General features: G+C 54.9%; 1 protein-coding gene across 2 annotated transcripts in view; it reads right to left on the bottom strand.

Annotated features, from left to right (window-relative positions):
- The window catches only part of KIF17 (kinesin family member 17), a 42,447-nt gene extending 24,971 nt beyond the window's left edge, over nucleotides 1–17,476 (bottom strand). The window contains exons 1-11 of one of the 2 annotated variants that reach the window (XM_073656091.1): nucleotides 17,330–17,476; nucleotides 17,069–17,170; nucleotides 14,016–14,205; nucleotides 13,478–13,930; nucleotides 13,210–13,301; nucleotides 11,329–11,479; nucleotides 10,940–11,001; nucleotides 10,606–10,724; nucleotides 8,202–8,433; nucleotides 7,801–8,059; nucleotides 7,416–7,480 (exon numbers count right to left, since the gene is read on the bottom strand). In XM_073656091.1, the coding sequence (XP_073512192.1) occupies nucleotides 7,416–7,480; nucleotides 7,801–8,059; nucleotides 8,202–8,433; nucleotides 10,606–10,724; nucleotides 10,940–11,001; nucleotides 11,329–11,479; nucleotides 13,210–13,301; nucleotides 13,478–13,930; nucleotides 14,016–14,205; nucleotides 17,069–17,170; nucleotides 17,330–17,407 (1,803 nt within the window). In that variant the 5' untranslated portion in view covers nucleotides 17,408–17,476. The remainder of the gene's footprint in view (nucleotides 1–7,415; nucleotides 7,481–7,800; nucleotides 8,060–8,201; nucleotides 8,434–10,605; nucleotides 10,725–10,939; nucleotides 11,002–11,328; nucleotides 11,480–13,209; nucleotides 13,302–13,477; nucleotides 13,931–14,015; nucleotides 14,206–17,068; nucleotides 17,171–17,329) is intronic. The other variant, XM_073656092.1, reaches the window with a different exon arrangement.
- Between the last annotated feature and the right edge of the window lie 6,472 nt (nucleotides 17,477–23,948).

Genomic DNA, 23,948 nt, shown 5'->3' on the forward strand with positions numbered 1-23,948 from the left:
GCGGCTCGTCAGTGCGGCCTCCCCCCTTTTTATGACGTACATGTATGAAGGGCTTCGCACGCGGCTGGTCAGTGCGGCCCCCCTTGATGACGACGTACATGTATGAAGGGCTTGGCACGCGGCTCGTCAGTGCGGCCCCCCCTGATGACGTACATGTATGAAGGGCTTCGCACGTGGCTGGTCAGTGCGGCCCCCCTGATGACGACGTACATGTATGAAGGGTTCGCACACGGCTCGTCAGTGCGGCCCCCCCTGATGACGACGTACATGTATGAAGGGCTTCGCACGCGGCTCGTCAGTGCGGCCCCCCTTGATGACGACGTACATGTATGAAGCGCTTCGCACGCGGCTCGTCAGTGCGGCCCCCCTTGATGACGACGTACATGTATGAAGGGCTTCGCACGCGGCTGGTCAGTGCGGCCCCCCCTTGATGACGACGTACATGTATGAAGCGCTTCGCACGCGGCTCGTCAGTGCGGCCCCCCCTGATGACGACGTACATGTATGAAGTGCTTCGCACGCGGATGGTCAGTGCGGCCCCCCCTGATGACGTACATGTATGAAGGGCTTCGCACGCGGCTCGTCAGTGCGGCCCCCCTTGATGACGACGTACATGTATGAAGGGCTTTGCACGCGGCTCGTCAGTGCGGCCCCCCTTGATGACGACGTACATGTATGAAGGGCTTCGCACGCGGCTCGTCAGTGCGGCCCCCCTTGATGACGACGTACATGTATGAAGGGCTTTGCACGCGTCTGGTCAGTGCGGCCCCCCCTGATGACGTACATGTATGAAGGGCTTCGCACGCGGCTCGTCAGTGCGGCCCCCCTTGATGACGACGTACATGTATGAAGGGCTTCGCACGCGGCTCGTCAGTGCGGCCCCCCCTGATGACGACGTACATGTATGAAGCGCTTCGCACGCGGCTCGTCAGTGCGGCCCCCCCTTGATGACGACGTACATGTTTGAAGGGCTTCGCACGCGGCTTGTCAGTGCGGCCCCCCCCCGATGACGTACATGTATGAAGGGCTTGGCACGCGGCTGGTCAGTGCGGCCCCCCCTGCTGACGTACATGTATGAAGGGCTTCGCACGCGGCTGGTCAGTGCGGCCCCCCCTTTATGACGACGTACATGTATGAAGGGCTTCGCACGCGGCTGGTCAGTGCGGCCCCCCTTGATGACGACGTACATGTATGAAGGGCTTCGCACGTGGCTGGTCAGTGCGGCCCCCCTGATGACGACGTACATGTATGAAGCGCTTCGCACGCGGCTCGTCAGTGCGGCCCCCCCTGATGACGACGTACATGTGTGAAGCGCTTCGCACGCGGCTCGTCAGTGCGGCCCCCCCTGATGACGACGCACATGTATGAAGGGCTTCACACGCGGCTCGTCAGTGCGCCCCCCCCCCGATGACGTACATGTATGAAGGGCTTCGCACGCGGCTTGTCAGTGCGGCCCCCCCCTGATGACGACGTACATGTATGAAGGGCTTCGCACGCGGCTCGTCAGTTCGGCCCCCCCCTGATGACGACGTACATGCATGAAGCGCTTCGCACGCGGCTCGTCAGTGCGGCCCCCCCCTGATGACGACGTACATGTATGAAGGGCTTCGCACGCGGCTCGTCAGTGCGGCCCCCCCCCCCTGATGACGACGTACATGTATGAAGGGCTTCACACGCGGCTGGTCAGTGCGGCCCCCCCTGATGACGACGTACATGTGTGAAGCGCTTCGCACGCGGCTCGTCAGTGCGGCCCCCCCTGATGACGACGTACATGTATGAAGGGCTTCGCACGCGGCTCGTCAGTGCGGCCCCCCCCCCTGATGACGACGTACATGTGTGAAGCGCTTCGCACGCGGCTCGTCAGTGCGGCCCCCCCCCTGATGACGACGTACATGTATGAAGCGCTTCGCACGCGGCTCGTCAGTGCGGCCCCCCCCTGATGACGTACATGTATGAAGGGCTTCGCACGCGGCTCGTCAGTGCGGCCCCCCCTTGATGACGACGTACATATATGAAGGGCTTCGCACGCGGCTCGTCAGTGCGACCCCCCTGATGACGTACATGTATGAAGGGCTTCGCACGCGGCTCGTCAGTGCGGCCCCCCCTGATGACGACGTACATGTATGAAGTGCTTCGCACGCGGCTGGTCAGTGCGGCCCCCCCTGATGACGTACATGTATGAAGGGCTTCGCACGCGGCTCGTCAGTGCGGCCCCCCTTGATGACGACGTACATGTATGAAGGGCTTTGCACGCGGCTCGTCAGTGCGGCCCCCCTTGATGACGACGTACATGTATGAAGGGCTTCGCACGCGGCTCGTCAGTGCGGCCCCCCTTGATGACGACGTACATGTATGAAGGGCTTTGCACGCGGCTCGTCAGTGGTGTCCCCCTTGATGACGACGTACATGTATGAAGGGCTTCGCACGCGGCTCGTCAGTGCGGCCCCCCTTGATGACGACGTACATGTATGAAGGGCTTCGCACGCGGCTCGTCAGTGCGGCCCCCCCTGATGACGACGTACATGTATGAAGGGCTTCGCACGCGGCTCGTCAGTGCGGCCCCCCCTGATGACGACGTACATGTATGAAGCGCTTCGCACGCGGCTCGTCAGTGCGGCCCCCCCCCTGATGACGACGTACATGTATGAAGGGCTTCGCACGCGGCTCGTCAGTGCGGCCCCCCCCCTGATGACGACGTACATGTATGAAGGGCTTCGCACGCGGCTCGTCAGTGCGGCCCCCCCCTGATGATGACTTACATGTATGAAGGGCTTCGCACGCGGCTCGTCAGTGCGGCCCCCCCTGATGACGACGTACATGTATGAAGGGCTTCGCACGCGGCTGGTCAGTGCGGCCCCCCCCCTGATGACGTACATGTATGAAGGGCTTGGCAGGCGGCTGGTCAGTGCGGCCCCCCCTGATGACGTACATGTATGAAGGGCTTCGCACGCGGCTGGTCAATGCGGCCCCCCCTGATGACGACGTACATGTATGAAGGGCTTCGCACGCGGCTGGTCAGTGCGGCCCCCCTTGATGACGACGTACATGTATGAAGGGCTTCGCACGCGGCTGGTCAGTGCGGCCCCCCCTGATGACGACGTACATGTATGAAGGGCTTCGCACGCGGCTGGTCAGTGCGGCCCCCCTTGATGACGACGTACATGTATGAAGGGCTTGGCACGCGGCTCGTCAGTGCGGCCCCCCCTGATGACGACGTACATGTATGAAGGGCTTCGCACGCGGCTCGTCAGTGCGGCCCCCCTTGATGACGACGTACATGTATGAAGGCTTCGCACGCGGCTCGTCAGTGCGGCCCCCCCTGATGACGACGTACATGTATGAAGGGCTTCGCACGCGGCTGGTCAGTGCGGCCCCCCCCTGATGACGTACATGTATGAAGGGCTTGGCAGGCGGCTGGTCAGTGCGGCCCCCCCTGATGACGTACATGTATGAAGGGCTTCGCACGCGGCTGGTCAGTGCGGCCCCCCCTGATGACGACGTACATGTATGAAGGGCTTCGCACGAGGCTGGTCAGTGCGGCCCCCCTTGATGACGACGTACATGTATGAAGGGCTTCGCACGCGGCTGGTCAGTGCGGCCCCCCCTGATGACGACGTACATGTATGAAGGGCTTCGCACGCGGCTGGTCAGTGCGGCCCCCCTTGATGACGACGTACATGTATGAAGGGCTTGGCACGCGGCTCGTCAGTGCGGCCCCCCCTGATGACGACGTACATGTATGAAGCGCTTCGCAAGCGGCTCGTCAGTGCGGCCCCCCCTGATGACGACGTACATGTATGAAGGGCTTCGCACGCGGCTCGTCAGTGCGGCCCCCCCCCCTGATGACGACGTACATGTATGAAGGGCTTCGCACGCGGCTCGTAAGTGCGGCCCCCCCTGATGACGTACATGTGTGAAGCTCTTCGCACGCGGCTCGTCAGTGCGGCCCCCCCTGATGATGACGTACATGTATGAAGGGCTTCGCACGCGGCTCGTCAGTGCGGCCCCCCCTGATGACGACGTACATGTATGAAGGGCTTCGCACGCGGCTCGTCAGTGCGCCCCCCCCTGACGACGTACATGTATGAAGGGCTTCGCACGCGGCTCGTCAGTGCGGCCCCCCCCGATGACGACGTACATGCATGAAGGGCTTCGCACGCGGCTCGTCAGTGCGGCCCCCCCCTGATGACGACGTACATGTATGAAGGGCTTCGTGCGCGGCTCGTCAGTGCGGCCCCCCCTGATGACGACGTACATGTATGAAGGGCTTCGCACGCGGCTCGTCAGTGCGGCCCCCCCTGATGACGACGTACATGTATGAAGGGCTTCGCACGCGGCTCGTCAGTGCGGCCCCCCCTGATGACGACGTACATGTGTGAAGCGCTTCGCACGCGGCTCGTCAGTGCGGCCCCCCCTGATGACGACGTACATGTGTGAAGGGCTTCGCACGCGGCTCGTCAGTGCGGCCCCCCCTGATGACGACGTACATGTATGAAGGGCTTCGCACGCGGCTCGTCAGTGCGGCCCCCCCTGATGACGACGTACATGTATGAAGGGCTTCGCACGCGGCTCGTCAGTGCGGCCCCCCCCTGATGACGACGTACATGTGTGAAGCGCTTCGCACGCGGCTCGTCAGTGCGGCCCCCCCCTGATGACGACGTACATGTGTGAAGCGCTTCGCACGCGGCTCATCAGTGCGGCCCCCCCCCTGATGACGACGTACATGTATGAAGGGCTTCGCGCGCGGCTCGTCAGTGCGGCCCCCCCTGATGACGACATACATGTGTGAAGCGCTTCGCACGCGGCTCGTCAGTGCGGCCCCCCCTGATGACGACGTACATGTGTGAAGCGCTTCGCACGCGGCTCGTCAATGCGGCCCCCCTGATGACGACGTACATGTATGAAGGGCTTCGCACGCGTCTCGTCAGTGCGGCCCCCCCCTGATGACGACTCACATGTATGAAGGGCTTCGCACGCGGCTCGTCAGTGCGGCCCCCCCTGATGACGACGTACATGTGTGAAGCGCTTCGCACGCGGCTCGTCAATGCGGCCCCCCCTGATGACGACGTACATGTATGAAGGGCTTCGCACGCGGCTCGTCAGTGCGGCCCCCCCCTGATGACGACTCACATGTATGAAGGGCTTCGCACGCGGCTTGTCAGTGCGGCCCCCCCTGATGACGACGTACATGTATGAAGGGCTTCGCACGCGTCTCGTCAGTGCGGCCCCCCCCTGATGACGACTCACATGTATGAAGGGCTTCGCACGCGGCTCGTCAGTGCGGCCCCCCCTGATGACGACGTACATGTGTGAAGCGCTTCGCACGCGGCTCGTCAATGCGGCCCCCCCCCTGATGACGACGTACATGTATGAAGGGCTTCGCACGTGGCTGGTCAGTGTGGCCCCCCCTTGATGACGACGTACATGTATGAAGCGCTTCGCACGCGGCTCGTCAGTGCGGCCCCCCCTGATGACGTACATGTATGAAGGGCTTCGCACGCGGCTCGTCAGTGCGGCCCCCCTTGATGACGACGTACATGTATGAAGGGCTTCGCACGCGGCTCGTCAGTGCGATCCCCCTGATGACGTACATGTATGAAGGGCTTCGCACGCGGCTCGTCAGTGCGGCCCCCCCTGATGACGTACATGTATGAAGGGCTTCGCACGCGGCTCGTCAGTGCGGCCCCCCCTGATGACGTACATGTATGAAGGGCTTCGCACGCGGCTCGTCAGTGCGACCCCCCTGATGACGTACATGTATGAAGGGCTTCGCACGCGGCTCGTCAGTGCGGCCCCCCCTGATGACGACGTACATGTATGAAGCGCTTCGCACGCGGCTGGTCAGTGCGGCCCCCCCCCTGATGACGACGTACATGTATGAAGGGCTTCGCACGCGGCTGGTCAGTGCGGCCCCCCCTGATGACGACGTACATGTATGAAGGGCTTCGCACGTGGCTGGTCAGTGCGGCCCCCCCCTGATGACGACGTACATGTATGAAGCGCTTCGCACGCGGCTCGTCAGTGCGGCCCCCCTTGATGACGACGTACATGTATGAAGGGCTTCGCACGCGGCTCGTCAGTGCGGCCCCCCTTGATGACGACGTACATGTATGAAGGGCTTGGCACGCGGCTCGTCAGTGCGGCCCCCCCCTGATGACGACGTACATGTATGAAGCGCTTCGCACGCGGCTGGTCAGTGCGGCCCCCCTTGATGACGACGTACATGTATGAAGGGCTTCGCACGCGGCTCGTCAGTGCGGCCCCCCCCTGATGACGTACATGTATGAAGGGCTTCGCACGCGGCTCGTCAGTGCGGCCCCCCCTGATGACGACGTACATGTATGAAGGGCTTCGCACGCGGCTGATCAGTGCGGCCCCCCTTGATGACGACGTACATGTATGAAGCGCTTCGCACGCGGCTGGTCAGTGCGGCCCCCCTTGATGACGACGTACATGTATGAAGCGCTTCGCACGCGGCTCGTCAGTGCGGCCCCCCTTGATGACGACGTACATGTATGAAGGGCTTGGCACGCGGCTGGTCAGTGCGGCCCCCCTTGATGACGACGTACATGTATGAAGGGCTTGGCACGCGGCTCGTCAGTGCGGCCCCCCCCTGATGACGTACATGTATGAAGGGCTTCGCACGCAGCTGGTCAGTGCTGCCCCCCTTGATGACGACGTACATGTATGAAGCGCTTCGCACGCGGCTGGTCAGTGCGGCCCCCCTTGATGACGACGTACATGTATGAAGGGCTTCGCACGCGGCTGATCAGTGCGGCCCCCCTTGATGACGACGTACATGTATGAAGGGCTTCGCACGCGGCTGGTCAGTGCGGCCCCCCTTGATGACGACGTACATGTATGAAGGGCTTGGCACGCGGCTGGTCAGTGCGGCCCCCCTTGATGACGACGTACATGTATGAAGGGTTTGGCACGCGGCTCGTCAGTGCGGCCCCCCCCTGATGACGTACATGTATGAAGGGCTTCGCACGCGGCTCGTCAGTGCGGCCCCCCTTGATGACGACGTACATGTATGAAGTGCTTCGCACGCGGCTGGTCAGTGCGGCCCCCCTTGATGACGACGTACATGTATGAAGTGCTTCGCACGCGGCTGGTCAGTGCGGCCCCCCTTGATGACGACGTACATGTATGAAGGGCTTCGCACGCGGCTGGTTAGTGCGGCCCCCCTTGATGACGACGTACATGTATGAAGGGCTTCGCACGCGGCTCGTCAGTGCGGCCCCCCTTGATGACGACGTACATGTATGAAGGGCTTCGCACGCGGCTCGTCAGTGCGGCCCCCCCCTGATGACCTACATGTATGAAGGGCTTCGCACGCGGCTGGTCAGTGCGGCCCCCCTTGATGACGACGTACATGTATGAAGGGCTTGGCACGCGGCTCGTCAGACACCTACCACATGGTGCTCTCCATTCTCACGTGATGGCGTCCGCTTAGGTTTGACTGATGGCAGGCCGGGGGCTGTAGAGGGAACAGGAGTAAGATATTAGTGGGACATTACATCCGGTGCTCGTTCAGTTACCAGACCTGATAACGCTGTAAACTCCTTAAGGCAGAGGGGGCTGTTGTACTGACTGCCATGTATGACAGATGACTGTGGGTAGGTTTTGCTCAGAGCCACTGTCTGGCTGCGGTTCGATGGAGACCGGTTCCTTTACCCGTGCCCACGTGAGCCGTCTGTCACCGCTGCCCATCCGCCTTGTACCAGGAGGGAGCAGGCGACGTCCATATTCTGCCTTGGGCTCGGCAGGCACCGGGGGCCTGAGTTAGGAGGCGTTTACCTGAGGGGAGACTGGTTTTCTGGACGGTGATTTCGGGGATCTTCCAGCTGCCGCTGTCCTCGTCCCACGATGCCTCCCTCCTGATCTTGTCCAGGTTGCAGTAATTGCAGTCTCTCCGGATCAGCGGCTGGATCTGGTCCAGGATCTGCTGGAAGAGGAGCAGGTCCCTTTCCTGACGTCTGATGGTCACCAGGTAATCGTCTCTGTCTCGCTCAAACTCTGAGTGCAGATCTTCAATCTCGATGTCTGCCACCTTCAGCTGTGGTACCGAAACGAGGGGTGAGAAGGTGATGCAGGGGACGCGCGTCGGCTCTAGCACACAGACCCTGGACACGACAGCCGCGGCATTGGGGAGCTGTACCGCACTCTCGTTCTCCTACCACGATACGTGGACCGCTTACCTTTTTCTGGATCTTCTCCAGATGTTTGCTTTTGGCCTGCAGCTCCTCCTGAATGGACTCGTAGACGTTCAGCAGCAATCGGTCGCTGCTGTCCTCGTCTACGTTTTGCAGCGCCTCGATCAGTTCCTTTTTCCGCTCGTCCGCATACTTCTTCCTGCGCTTCTGTTTTTCCTTCAGGTCCTTATTTTTGGCCTGTTCGCCTCCGACCACCTGCTGCTCCAGCATCTGCAACCTAAAATCACAGCCCCCTTTCACGATTAGGATAAAGGTACTTGGCGTTTCCAAAAAACCTTTTGACATGTCATAATGAGGTGTGGGAAGTTTCTGAATGGTGGGCCGCGACCACCCCCCCTCATACCCCCTCGATCACTGAAATAAATGGTCGGTGAGCTGACCGATGTGGTCGCCTCTGCTGATTCGTAGAAAGTCTATCGGCGCCATGCATGTTTTTTGGGGGGTGTTTTTGTCACTTTTCTTTTTTCCCCGGTGGTATTCATTGACTTTTTTTGTGCCAAATTCTTTATTAAAAAAAAAAATGCAGACGGGTTTATGAAAGTCAGAAGTTTCCATACACTAAGAGTACTGTGCCTTTAAATAATTCTGGACGGCCCATATGATGATATGTGTTTGGAAGCTTCTGATCATCTGAGTTAATTAGAGACACACCTGTGGATGTATTGCAATGCACACCTGAAACACACTGCTTCTTTGTGTAGCATCATAGAAAAGTGTAAAGAAATCAGCCAAGATATCAGGAAGAGAATTGTGGACTTGCACAAGTCTGGTACAATTTCTAGATATCTGAAGGCGCCTCGTTCATCTGTACAATTATACGCAAGTACAAACAAGATGGGAATGTCCAGCCATCATACCGCTCAGGAAGGAGACGGGTTCTGGGTCCCCGACATGAACGTGCTTTGGTCTGACATGTGCATATCAACCCAAGGACAAAAGCAAAAGACCTTGTGAAGATGATGGCGGAAGCTGGTAAGATTGTGTCAATATCCACAGTGAAACGAATACTGTATCAACATGGGCTGAAAGGCCACTCTGCCAGGAAGAAGCCATTACTCCAAAAGAAACATCAAAAAGCCAGATTAATGTTTGCAAATGCACACAGGAACAAAGACCTTAATTTTTGGAGACATGTCCTGTGGTCTGATGAAACTAAAATTTAACTTTTTGATCATAATGACCATCGTTACGTTTGGAGGAAAAAGGGAGAAGCTTGGAAGGCTAAGAACACCATCCCGACTGTGAAACATGGGGGTGGCAGCATCATGTTGTGGGGTTGTTTTGCAGCAGTAGGGACTGGTGCATTTCACAAAATAGACACCATCGTGAGAAAAGAAGATTATGTGGAAATACTGAAGCAAAATCTCAAGACATCAGCCAGGAAGGTAAAGCTTGGGCAGAAATGGGTCTTCCAAATGCACAATGACCCGAAGCATACTGCAGATATGGTAACAAAGTGTTATTCTGGCATTTGGCAAATATTAAACATTATGGTAATTGACCTAAAACGGGAAAGGTTTTGTGAGGATACACTTAATTGTACCAGACATACTTTCTGATGGTAAGCGCATCATTTCTTTATTTTTTATGTTGACTCTTTAATCTCTGTTCTTCTGTAGTTGATTAACACAGACTACTATTTGTATAACCCTGAATGTTATCCGCTCTTTGATTCTGAAACAATGATGTGTATTCACAAGAGCCCCTGTGATACCAATCATGTAAATAGATTCTCTCAAACAATGATAGGTGAGCCCTGCACCTTTACCTCTGACATGTGATATGCACACTTAGCTTTTTGGGGAGGAGGGTGAGAGCAGTTCTGCTATTCAGGGGGCTGAGCCCAGAGAAGCAGAAGGGACATGCGTTTTTTGTAAGAGTCAGACTTGAGCCCAGAGAAGTAGAAAGGAGATGTGTTTCTGAGACAGGGGGGAGTCTTGGGACAGAGATTGAGACAGACTTTGGAAGGAAAATGAGAGACATCCTCCAGGAAAGTAGATGGATTGCATGGCATTACCCAAAGAGGCACAGATTTGTATTCTACATGATTCAAGCCTAAGGGTATCGGCCCTGACTGGAAAGATTCGGATCTGCTCCATTAACCATCAGAGAGACCATGGAGCTGTTTTACCCTCCCCCTGTGTTGTCTGAGTAGCGTTACGCCCACGGGAGACCCCGGGTCTTCACAGGTTTATTCCGATTTCATGTCAGATATTGAGAAAAACCTGCAGATGTGTCTTTATATATAGTGGATGGAAACTTCTGGTTTCATCTGTATGTGTGAGGATCATAAACATGTGAATTTGGCCTCAGAAGCTGGAATCCCACCCGGAGCTCCTGCAGTCGGGGGGCTGCTGGTACACGGATGTCACCTGGAGAGTCTTAGTACCTGGCAAGTACTTGCTGGGGGCTGACGGACCGTGCGCTCTCCTGTGGGGGGACGAGTGTGCTGGACGCAGGATCCACCCCCAGGTTTCCTCTTGTGATGCTGCCGGGATGTGCGTCCAGCTAAGAAGGGGAAAGGGGAACGAGAATCACAAGTTCTGGGGGAACAGCGGCTCCCGAAAATGGTGGAAATGACTGAACAGTATATATATATATATCTGTATAATGCGTCTGCGCACACTGACGGCCCCGGAATACACTGTGCACTAGCAGTGATAGTTCCCGCCGTTCTCCGCAGACATGGTCCTGTTCACACCTGGGCTTGTCGCTCTACCTACCTGGTTTTCTGAGCTGTGTGTTGTGGCCCCGGGGCCCTCGGCTCCACCATTAATAGCGACGTCTGTGGATAAAGCACAGGCTCCTGTCATGTACATAATATTACGCAGCGCGACATCAGCCATTGTTTGTTTCCCGACTACATTTCACCACGTTGTAGTATATTTATATGTCGCCATCATACACCGCAGCGCTGTACAGGCATCCTCATTGCTGTCCCCATTGGGGCTCACAATCTACACTCCCTGTGGGGAGAACATACAAACTCCTCACGTATCTAATCTATGGATGTGCGTGTTCCAATTTCGGCAGCATTTCATCCTCAGGGTCCAGCAGCGGGACCCCTGATCTGGCAGGGACGTAGTATGGGGGAGCATCCAGTAATGGTCACCTGCTCCTCTCTTTTTCAGGTCCTGCTCCATGTCGGCCAGCTGCTGATTGTACGAGTTCCTCAGGTTGTTAATGTCTTCTTCCAGCCGCGCTCGAGACTTCTGCTCCGCCTCGTATTCAGCCTTCAGACGGGCGAACCTCTCCTCGTACTCCTGCAGAGCACATCAGGTCAGCAGAGCACGTCAGGTCAGCAGAGCACAGCACGTCAGCATAGCACGGCACGTCGGGTCAGCAGAGCACGGCACGTCGGGTCAGCAGAGCACGTCAGGTCAGGTCAGCAGAGCATGTCAGGTCAGCAGAGCACGTCAGGTCAGCAGAGCACAGCACATCGGGTCAGCAGAGAACGTCAGGTCAGCAGAGCACATCAGGTCAGCAGAGCACGGCACGTCGGGTCAGCAGAGAACGTCAGGTCAGCAGAGCACGGCACGTCGGGTCAGCAGAGTACATCGGGTCAGGTCAGCAGAGCACGTGAGGTCAGGTCAGCAGAGCACGTGAGGTCAGGTCAGCAGAGCACGTGAGGTCAGGTCAGCAGAGCACGTAGTACGTGCAGTTCTGTATATACAGGACATTCCAGCTTTATGGCACAATATCCACTCTAACAATGGGAGGGCGCCAATAGTGTAAGTCGCGGCTTTTACAGAGCGGCATGTCAATTCTTTGCCCCCTTTCTTGTATGTAAATCGAGGCAAATGGCGCGGTTTTGCTGCAGTTTTTCTTTTTAGTGCATTTTTTCCTGCAAGGATTTTATAGTAAAAATCCACCAAAAACGGCATACCATATAACCAAAAAAGCAAAGCTGAAAAGACATAAAAGCCAGGTGTGAAAAGACTGTGCCATAAAGCGTGGTCTGTCTTACTGGTGGTCTCTAGATGTGGTTTCCCTGTGTCTGTCTCCTGATTTACGGTGACGCCTGGTACTGTCATCTCTGCAGCGCTCGCCCCGTGAAAACGTGGAGTATAGCCCCCTCTATTGCCCAACACACAAACTGCAGGAGGATTGTCCTGTTTTAGTTTAGCTTCATGCCCAGTTATTCGATGTTGATTTTGAGGCAGATCTGCTCCAAAATCCACATAAAAACTAATAAATTACTTTTAGATTTGGATTCTGGACTGCTGTGTGACCACAGCGTCAGGACATGGTCACATGTGGCAGAAATGCTGCAGATTTTTACTGTGAATGGTTAAATCCACTGCGGTAAAATCGGCAAATGTTGGATGCAGAAGGTTTCTATCAGGTCCTTCAGGGACGGGAGCACCGGAGCGCACGGCGCCTGCAGGGACGGGAGCACCGGAGCGCACGGCGCCTGCAGGGACGGGAGCACCGGAGCGCACGGCGCCTGCAGGGACGGGAGCACCGGATAGCACGGCGCCTGCAGGGACGGGAGCACCGGAGCGCACGGCGCCTGCAGGGACGGGAGCACCGGATAGCACGGCGCCTGCAGGGACGGGAGCACCGGAGCGCTCGGCGACGGCAGCGCCAGCTTCGGCTGCCAATAACATGAAAAGAAGGAAACACCAGCTCACCCAGGCTCAGGCGTCTTGAAGCGCAGAACTCGAGGGACCACTCGCAGCACAATTCTGAAAGGAGGAGGATTCCAGCTTCTTAAATTTGCAAAACAAGTTGATTCCAATAAAATGGATTCCATAATCTGGATGGGATTGGCATCGCATTTTGAACTCAAAAAACCTGCGTCCTTCGAAATGCGATGCCAATCCCATCCAGATTATGGAATCCATTTTATTGGAATCAACTTGTTTTGCAAATTTAAGAAGCTGGAATCCTCCTCCTTTCAGAAATCTCCGGCACTTATCTCTTCTGCCCTACGCTGCAGAGTTTCCACCCGATAATCCTCCCTGTGTGAACATGCCCTCAGTGGATTTACCTGTCGGATCATCTGTTTTTCGGACTCCATGTCCCCTTCGTGTCCATTTACTTGGGTCTGTGTGGGCTTCAACGGAGGCCTCTGCGGTGCTGCTGATAGAAGGTGACACGGTCAGTACTATCTCCTGTCTGACCACAAGTGGGGGACACAAATAGGAGGCTTCACGCGCCCCCTTATCCCTGGCGATAATGCACATGGTGTGGTCTCCATCTCAGTGAATAGGAGAGGCTGACGTGCAGGACCCCCTCCATACTGTGCGAGCCCTCACCTGGCAGCTCCTGGACGTTGGACTGATCGGAGAGCATTGCTTTTAACTTCTTAATCTCCTCCTGGTACTCTCTGAGCAGGGCGTCCTTGGGGTCTTCATTAATACGTGGCTTGTTCTTGATGTTCTTGGCCCGGTTAGCATAGCGCAGGGTGCTGAGGGTCTCGTCGTAGTTGTTGTCGGCGGGGGACAGGCACGCCACCATCAGGGTCTTGGTGTTTCCTCCCAGCGAGTCCTGCAGCAGGCGCGTGAGTTTGGAGTCCCTGTAGGGAATGTGCTTGGACTTTCCATCCACCAGAGCCGAGATCACATTGCCCAAAGCGGAGAGGGACAGGTTGATCTTCGTGGCTTCCTTCAGCCGCTCTCCGGTGGCTCCAGTTTTGGATTGTCTTTCACTGCCGGCAAGATCCACCAGATTGAGTTTCCCGGCACGGAGATGATCTTCTCCACTCTCATCTGCCATCAGAGAGAAGTCGTGTGTCAGTAGTGACACCACCGCCCCAACATGTCACCCCCATCCCGTAATGTGTCGCCTCCTTACCTGTGGTACAGATCTCTATGGTGATGGTGAATATGGAGTGTGACCGGGACGAGTCCTTGTTCATCAGTGTATACCCTACAGAACGATTTCTCCAGCCGGTGTCCATGATCTGCTCACACTCGCCCACGCTGTGCACAGTATGCTGGGACAGGGCTTTCACGTACACCCCCCGATCCGGGTGCTCCTTAAGCTGAGGACAATCGTCATATGTTACACATCACGTAGGAGAAGCTTCATCACAGGATCTAACCAATCTCCCCATCAGCCATGCTGGACAATGGCGGCAGGGCTGCGATGTGTGAGGTACGTCCTCCGGAGGTGAGGACTGCAGCCTCCACGTGAGAGGCTCTGTGCGTCATCATCTGGACCCTCCAGGTCCGTAGATTGTGGAGCGGTCAACATGGGCTACAGCCGCCTGCCCGGCCGCCCCCTGAGCTACAGCCCCCTGCCCGGCCGCCCCCTGAGCTACAGCCCCCTGCCCGGCCGCCTCCTGAGCTACAGCCCCCTGCCCAGCCGCCGCCTGGGCTACAGCCGCCTGCCCGGCCGCCCCCTGGGCTACAGCCCCCTGCCCGGCCGCCCCCTGAGCTACAGCCCCCTGCCCAGCTGCCGCCTGGGCTACAGCCACCTACCCGCCCGCCCCCTGGGCTACAGCCACCTGACCGGCCGCCTCCTGAGCTACAGCCCCCTGCCCAGCCGCCGCCTGGGCTACAGCCGCCTGCCCGGCCGCCCCCTGGGCTACAGCCCCCTGCCCGGCCGCCCCCTGAGCTACAGCCCCCTGCCCAGCTGCCGCCTGGGCTACAGCCACCTACCCGCCCGCCCCCTGGGCTACAGCCACCTGACCGGCCGCCCCCTGAGCTACAGCCGCCTGCCCGGCCGCCCCCCTGGGCTACAGTCGCCTGCCCGGCCGCCCCCTGAGCTACAGCCGCCTGCCCGGCCGCCCCCTGGGCTACAGCCGCCTGCCCGGCCACCCCCTGAGCTACAGCCGCCTGCCCGGCCGCCCCCCTGGGCTGCAGCCACCTGACCGGTTGCCCCCTGGGCTACAGCCACCTGACCGGCCGCCCCCTGGGCTACAGCCACCTGACCGGCCGCCCCCTGAGCTACAGCCGCCTGCCCGGCCGCCCCCCTGGGCTACAGTCGCCTGCCCGGCCGCCCCCTGAGCTACAGCCGCCTGCCCGGCCGCCCCCTGGGCTACAGCCGCCTGCCCGGCCACCCCCTGAGCTACAGCCGCCTGCCCGGCCGCCCCCCTGGGCTGCAGCCACCTGACCGGTTGCCCCCTGGGCTACAGCCACCTGACCGGCCGCCCCCTGAGCTACAGCCGCCTGACCGGCCGCCCCTCTGGGCTACAGCCACCTGACCGGCTGCCCCCTGGGCTACAGCCGCCTGACCGGCCGTCCCCTGAGCTACAGCCGCCTGACCGGCCGCCCCCCTGAGCTACAGCCGCCTGCCCGGCCGCCCCCCTGGGCTGCAGCCACCTGACCGGTTGCCCCCTGGGCTACAGCCACCTGACCGGCCGTCCCCTGAGCTACAGCCACCTGACCGGTTGCCCCCTGGGCTGCAGCCACCTGACCGGTTGCCCCCTGAGCTACAGCCGCCTGACCGGCCGCCCCTCTGGGCTACAGCCACCTGACCGGCTGCCCCCTGGGCTACAGCCGCCTGACCGGCCGTCCCCTGAGCTACAGCCGCCTGCCCGACCACCCCCTGGGCTACAGCCACCTGACCGGCCGTCCCCTGAGCTACAGCCGCCTGCCCGACCACCCCCTGGGCGCTGTGCTCAGATCTCCAGGTGATACTTGTGGCCTCATTCCTGTGGCTGCCGCCATTTCTGGTTTGGGAGCTAGAAACCAAGCAAAGGTGCGAGCAGAGCTGATGACCGTCCACTACAGAGGATCAGCCCCCAGGACCTAAAAGATGGAGGACGATGTGTCACTATACATGATGGCGGATCATCCCAACACCAAGATTCTTGTAAGCACTGGCTGCCTCTTTTCCGGTGGTGGCCTCCAATCTGCTGCTATGGGGACGGTGGTACACTTGTCCTGGCCGGAGAGCAGGGACCGAGCCGATGGTTGTTGTGGAAACGAGGGAGACGGAGAAGACAACAAAGTCTCGGGTAACCTAATCTGGGGCAGCAGGTTAACCTGCGGCTGTCCGAACCATGGCAGGTCTGATTCTCACCAGGAACGCTGCAAGGACAAGTACTGATCCTGGGGATCCAGGGAGTGCTGTATGCCCCGGGTCAATGCCGTATGTGGTCAATGCCGGGGCGCGGGGCCTCCCTGCCTGCCTGCCGGGGCGCGGGGCCTCCCTGCCTGCCTGCTGGGGCGCGGGGCCTCCCTGCCTGCCTGCCGGGGCGCGGGGCCTCCCTGCCTGCCTGCCGGGGCGCGGGGCCTCCCTGCCGGGGCGCGGGGCCTCCCTGCCTGCCTGCCGGGGCGCGGGGCCTCCCTGCCTGCCTGCCGGGGCGCGGGGCCTCCCTGCCTCCCTGCCGGGGCGCGGGGCCTCCCTGCCTGCCTGCCGGGGCGCGGGGCCTCCCTGCCTGCCGGGGCGCGGGGCCTCCCTGCCTGCCTGCCGGGGCGCGGGGCCTCCCTGCCTGCCTGCCGGGGCGCGGGGCCTCCCTGCCTGCCTGCCGGGACGCGGGGCCTCCCTGCCTGCCGGGGCGCGGGGTCTCCCTGCCTGCCGGGGCATGGGGCCTCCCTGCCTGCCTGCCGGGGCGCGGGGCCTCCCTGCCTGCCTGCCGGGGCGCGGGGCCTCCCTGCCTGCCTGCCGGGGCGCGGGGCCTCCCTGCCTGCCTTCCGGGGCGCGGGGCCTCCCTGGATAATTGGCTCCCGGGGCGCGAGGCCTCCCTGCCTGCCTGCCGGGGCGCGGGGCCTCCCTGCCTGCCGGGGCGCGGGGCCTCCCTGCCTGCCGTGCCTCCATGGGTGGGCTCCATAGTCACTGGAGCGATGTGTAAGCTGTCAGTCAGTAGGTGACTGGGGGGCTCCGCACAGACTGCACCAGCCATTGTGGCTGGAGTGGTTGCATTTTTGCCCGGCCCCCGCTTTGTTGCTATCACATACCTCCAGTTTCTGCTTGGTGTCCTCTCCCAACAGATCCCGGATCTCCTCATTGTAGATCTCCAGATAAGATGCTCGGACCAAGAACTTGGTGTTCTCTGCGCACTGCGGACAGAAGCAGATATGGGCTTTATTCACACTGGGGCTGGAGGCCCATCCTCCTCATCATCATCAGTTTTCTTCTGTGAGGGATGGTAGATTATCCTGCGATCCCAGCTGTGATCTGGGCGGCTGCAGACAGATCTACAGGATCCGAGGCCTCACCTGAATACTCTCAAAGACGTGCTCGAAGGCCCGAGGAATGATGCCTCGCTGAGCCGGGGGATCCGAGACCCCCTGCATGCTGAACGACTTTCCGCTGCCAGTCTGACCATAGGCGAAGATGGTGCCATTATACCCCTCCGTCACTCCCTGCAACGAGGCCGCAGAATGGGAAGTTACTGACCGCTATATACCGTACATTATACACGCTGACCCCCTATATACAGTACATTATACACGCTGACCCCCTATATACAGTACATTATACACGCTGACCCCCTATACACCATACATTATACACACTGACCCCTATATACCGTACATTATACATACTGACCCCTATATACCGTACATTATACACGCTGACCCCCTATACACCGTACATTATATACGCTGACCCCTATATACAGTACATTATACACGCTGACCCCCTATACACCGTACATTATACACGCTGACCCCTATATACAGTACATTATAAACGCTGACCCCTATATACCGTACATTATACACGCTGACCCCCTATATACAGTACATTATACACGCTGACCCCCTATATACAGTACATTATACACGCTGACCCCCTATACACCATACATTATACACACTGACCCCCTATATACCGTACATTATACACACTGACCCCTATATACCGTACATTATATACGCTGACCCCTATATACAGTACATTATACACGCTGACCCCCTATACACCGTACATTATACACGCTGACCCCTATATACAGTACATTATAAACGCTGACCCCTATATACCGTACATTATACACGCTGACCCCTATATACCGTACATTATATACGCTGACCCCTATATACAGTACATTATACACGCAGACCCCCTATACACCGTACATTATACACGCTGACCCCCTATATACAGTACATTATACACGCTGACCCCCTATACACTGTACATTATACACGCTGAGCCCCTATATACTGTACATTATACACGCTGACCCCTATACACTGTACATTACACACGCTGACCCCCTATATACAGTACATTATACACGCTGACCCCCTATACACCGTACATTATACACGCTGACCCCCTATATACAGTACATTATACACGCTGACCCCCTATACACTGTACATTATACACGCTGACCCCCTATATACAGTACATTATACAAGCTGACCCCTATACACCATACATTATACACGCTGACCCCTATATACCGTAAATTATACACGCTGACCCCTATATACCGTACATTATACACGCTGACCCCTATATACCATACATTATACACGCTGACCCCTATACACCGTACATTATACACGCTGACCCCTATATACAGTACATTATACACGCTGACCCCTATATACCGTACATTATACACGCTGACCCCTATATACCGTACATTATATACGCTGACCCCTATATACAGTACATTATACACGCTGACCCCCTATACACCGTACATTATACACGCTGACCCCCTATATACAGTACATTATACACGCTGACCCCCTATACACTGTACATTATACACGCTGACCCCCTATATACAGTACATTATACACGCTGACCCCCTATACACTGTACATTATACACGCTGACCCCCTATATACAGTACATTATACACGCTGACCCCCTATATACAGTACATTATACACGCTGACCCCCTATACACTGTACATTATACACGCTGACCCCCTATACACCGTACATTATACACGCTGACCCCTATATACCGTACATTATACACGCTGACCCCCTATACACCGTACATTATACACGCTGACCCCTATATACCGTACATTATACACGCTGACCCCTATATACAATACATTATACACGCTGACCCCTATATACCGTACATTATACACGCTGACCCCCTATACACCGTACATTATACACGCTGACCCCTATATACAGTACATTATACACGCTGACCCCTATATACCGTACATTATACACGCTGACCCCTATACACCGTACATTATACACGCTGACCCCTATATACAGTACATTATACACGCTGACCCCTATATACCGTACATTATACACGCTGACCCCCTATACACCGTACATTATACACGCTGACCCCCTATATACCGTACATTATACACGCTGACCCCCCTATACTCTGTACATTATACACTGTGCTCCCTCTATACTCTGTACATTATACACTGTGCTCCCTCTATACTCTGTACATTATACACTGTGCCCCCTCTATACTCTGTACATTATACACTGTGCCTCCTCTATACTCTGTACATTATACACTGTGCTCCCTCTATACTCTGTACATTATACACTGTGCCCCCTCTATACTCTGTACATTATACACTGTGCCCCCTCTATACTCTGTACATTATACACTGTGCCTCCTCTATACTCTGTACATTATACACTGTGCCCCCTCTATACTCTGTACTTATACACTGTGCCTCCTCTATACTCTGTACATTATACACTGTGCTCCCTCTATACTCTGTACATTATACACTGTGCCTCCTCTATACTCTGTACATTATACACTGTGCCCCCTCTATACTCTGTACATTATACACTTGCTCCATACTCTGTACATTATACACTGTGCTCCTCTATACTCTGTACATTATACACTGTGCTCCCTCTATACTCTGTACATTATACACTGTGCTCCCCTCTATACTCTGTACATTATACACTGTGCCCTCCTCTATACTCTGTACATTATACACTGTGCCTCCCTCTATACTCTGTACATTATACACTGTGCTCCCTTCTATACTCTGTGTACATTATACACCGTGCTCCCTCTATACTCTGTACATTACTACACTGTGCCCCCTCTATACTCTGTACATATATACTGCCCTCTATACTCTGTACATTATACACTGTGCCCTCTATACTCTGTACATTATACACTGTGCTCCTCTATACTCTGTACATTATACACTGTGCCTCCTCTATACTCTGTACATTATACACTGTGCCCCTCTATACTCTGTACATTATACACTGTGCTCCCTCTATACTCTGTACATTATACACTGTGCTCCCTCTATACTCTGTACATTATACACTGTGCTCCCTCTATACTCTGTACATTATACACTGTGCTCCCTCTATACTCTGTACATTATACACTGTGCTCCCTCATACTCTGTACATTATACACTGTGCTCCTGCCTCTATACTCTGTACATTATACACTGTGCTCCCCTCTATACTCTGTACATTATACACTGTGCTCCCCTCTATACTCTGTACATTATACACTGTGCTCCCTCTATACTCTGTACATTATACACTGTGCCTCCTCTATACTCTGTACATTATACACTGTGCCTCCTCATACTCTGTACATTATACACTGTGCCCCCTCTATACTCTGTACATTATACACTGTGCTCCCTCATACTCTGTACATTATACACTGTGCTCCCTCTATACTCTGTACATTATACACTGTGCCTCCTCTATACTCTGTACATTATACACTGTGCCTCCTCTATACTCTGTACATTATACACTGTGCCTCCCTCTATACTCTGTACATTATACACTGTGCCCCCTCTATACTCTGTACATTATACACTGTGCTCCCTCTATACTCTGTACATTATACACTGTGCCCCCTCTATACTCTGTACATTATACACTGTGCTCCTCTATACTCTGTACATTATACACTGTGCCCCCTCTATACTCTGTACATTATACACTGTGCTCCCTCTATACTCTGTACATTATACACTGTGCCCCCTCTATACTCTGTACATTATACACTGTGCTCCCTCTATACTCTGTACATTATACACTGTGCTCCCTCTATACTCTGTACATTATACACTGTGCCCCCTCTATACTCTGTACATTATACACTGTGCTCCCCTCTATACTCTGTACATTATACACTGTGCTCCCTCTATACTCTGTACATTATACACTGTGCTCCCTCTATACTCTGTACATTATACACTGTGCCCCCTCTATACTCTGTACATTATACACTGTGCCCCCTCTATACTCTGTACATTATACACTGTGCCTCCTCTATACTCTGTACATTATACACTGTGCCCCCTCTATACTCTGTACATTATACACTGTGCCTCCTCTATACTCTGTACATTATACACTGTGCTCCCTCTATACTCTGTACATTATACACTGTGCCCCCTCTATACTCTGTACATTATACACTGTGCCTCCTCTATACTCTGTACATTATACACTGTGCCTCCTCTATACTCTGTACATTATACACTGTGCTCCCTCTATACTCTGTACATTATACACTGTGCTCCCTCTATACTCTGTACATTATACACTGTGCCTCCTCTATACTCTGTACATTATACACTGTGCTCCCTCTATACTCTGTACATTATACACTGTGCCCCCTCTATACTCTGTACATTATACACTGTGCCCCCTCTATACTCTGTACATTATACACTGTGCCCCCTCTATACTCTGTACATTATACACTGTGCCCCCTCTATACTCTGTACATTATACACTGTGCTCCCTCTATACTCTGTACATTATACACTGTGCCCCCTCTATACTCTGTACATTATACACTGTGCCCCCTCTATACTCTGTACATTATACACTGTGCTCCCTCTATACTCTGTACATTATACACTGTGCTCCCTCTATACTCTGTACATTATACACTGTGCCCCCTCTATACTCTGTACATTATACACTGTGCCCCCTCTATACTCTGTACATTATACACTGTGCTCCCTCTATACTCTGTACATTATACACTGTGCCCCCTCTATACTCTGTACATTATACACTGTGCCTCCTCTATACTCTGTACATTATACACTGTGCTCCCTCTATACTCTGTACATTATACACTGTGCCCCCTCTATACTCTGTACATTATACACTGTGCTCCCTCTATACTCTGTACATTATACACTGTGCCTCCTCTATACTCTGTACATTATACACTGTGCCTCCTCTATACTCTGTACATTATACACTGTGCTCCCTCTATACTCTGTACATTATACACTGTGCCCCCTCTATACTCTGTACATTATACACTGTGCCCCCCTCTATACTCTGTACATTATACACTGTGCCCCCTCTATACTCTGTACATTATACACTGTGCCCCCTCTATACTCTGTACATTATACACTGTGCTCCCTCTATACTCTGTACATTATACACTGTGCTCCCTCTATACTCTGTACATTATACACTGTGCCCCCTCTATACTCTGTACATTATACACTGTGCCCCCTCTATACTCTGTACATTATACACTGTGCTCCCTCTATACTCTGTACATTATACACTGTGCTCCCTCTATACTCTGTACATTATACACTGTGCCCCCTCTATACTCTGTACATTATACACTGTGCCCCCTCTATACTCTGTACATTATACACTGTGCTCCCTCTATACTCTGTACATTATACACTGTGCTCCCTCTATACTCTGTACATTATACACTGTGCTCCCTCTATACTCTGTACATTATACACTGTGCCCCTCTATACTCTGTACATTATACACTGTGCCCCCTCTATACTCTGTACATTATACACTGTGCCCCCTCTATACTCTGTACATTATACACTGTGCTCCCTCTATACTCTGTACATTATACACTGTGCCCCCTCTATACTCTGTACATTATACACTGTGCCCCCTCTATACTCTGTACATTATACACTGTGCTCCCTCTATACTCTGTACATTATACACTGTGCTCCCTCTATACTCTGTACATTATACACTGTGCTCCCTCTATACTCTGTACATTATACACTGTGCTCCCTCTATACTCTGTACATTATACACTGTGCCTCCTCTATACTCTGTACATTATACACTGTGCCCCCTCTATACTCTGTACATTATACACTGTGCCTCCCTCTATACTCTGTACATTATACACTGTGCCCCCTCTATACTCTGTACATTATACACTGTGCCTCCTCTATACTCTGTACATTATACACTGTGCTCCTCTATACTCTGTACATTATACACTGTGCCCCCTCTATACTCTGTACATTATACACTGTGCCCCCTCTATACTCTGTACATTATACACTGTGCCCCCTCTATACTCTGTACATTATACACTGTGCTCCCTCTATACTCTGTACATTATACACTGTGCCCCCTCTATACTCTGTACATTATACACTGTGCTCCCTCTATACTCTGTACATTATACACTGTGCCCCCTCTATACTCTGTACATTATACACTGTGCTCCCTCTATACTCTGTACATTATACACTGTGCCCCCTCTATACTCTGTACATTATACACTGTGCCCCTCCCCTCTATACTCTGTACATTATACACTGTGCCCCCTCTATACTCTGTACATTATACACTGTGCTCCCTCTATACTCTGTACATTATACACTGTGCCTCCTCTATACTCTGTACATTATACACTGTGCCCCCTCTATACTCTGTACATTATACACTGTGCCTCCTCTATACTCTGTACATTATACACTGTGCCCCCTCTATACTCTGTACATTATACACTGTGCCTCCTCTATACTCTGTACATTATACACTGTGCTCCCTCTATACTCTGTACATTATACACTGTGCCTCCTCTATACTCTGTACATTATACACTGTGCCCCTCTA

This window comes from Phyllobates terribilis, unplaced genomic scaffold (genome assembly GCF_046119375.1).
Source record: "Phyllobates terribilis strain yellow unplaced genomic scaffold, ASM4611937v1 Scaffold_12__6_contigs__length_324123572, whole genome shotgun sequence".
Taxonomy (NCBI): domain Eukaryota; kingdom Metazoa; phylum Chordata; class Amphibia; order Anura; family Dendrobatidae; genus Phyllobates; species Phyllobates terribilis.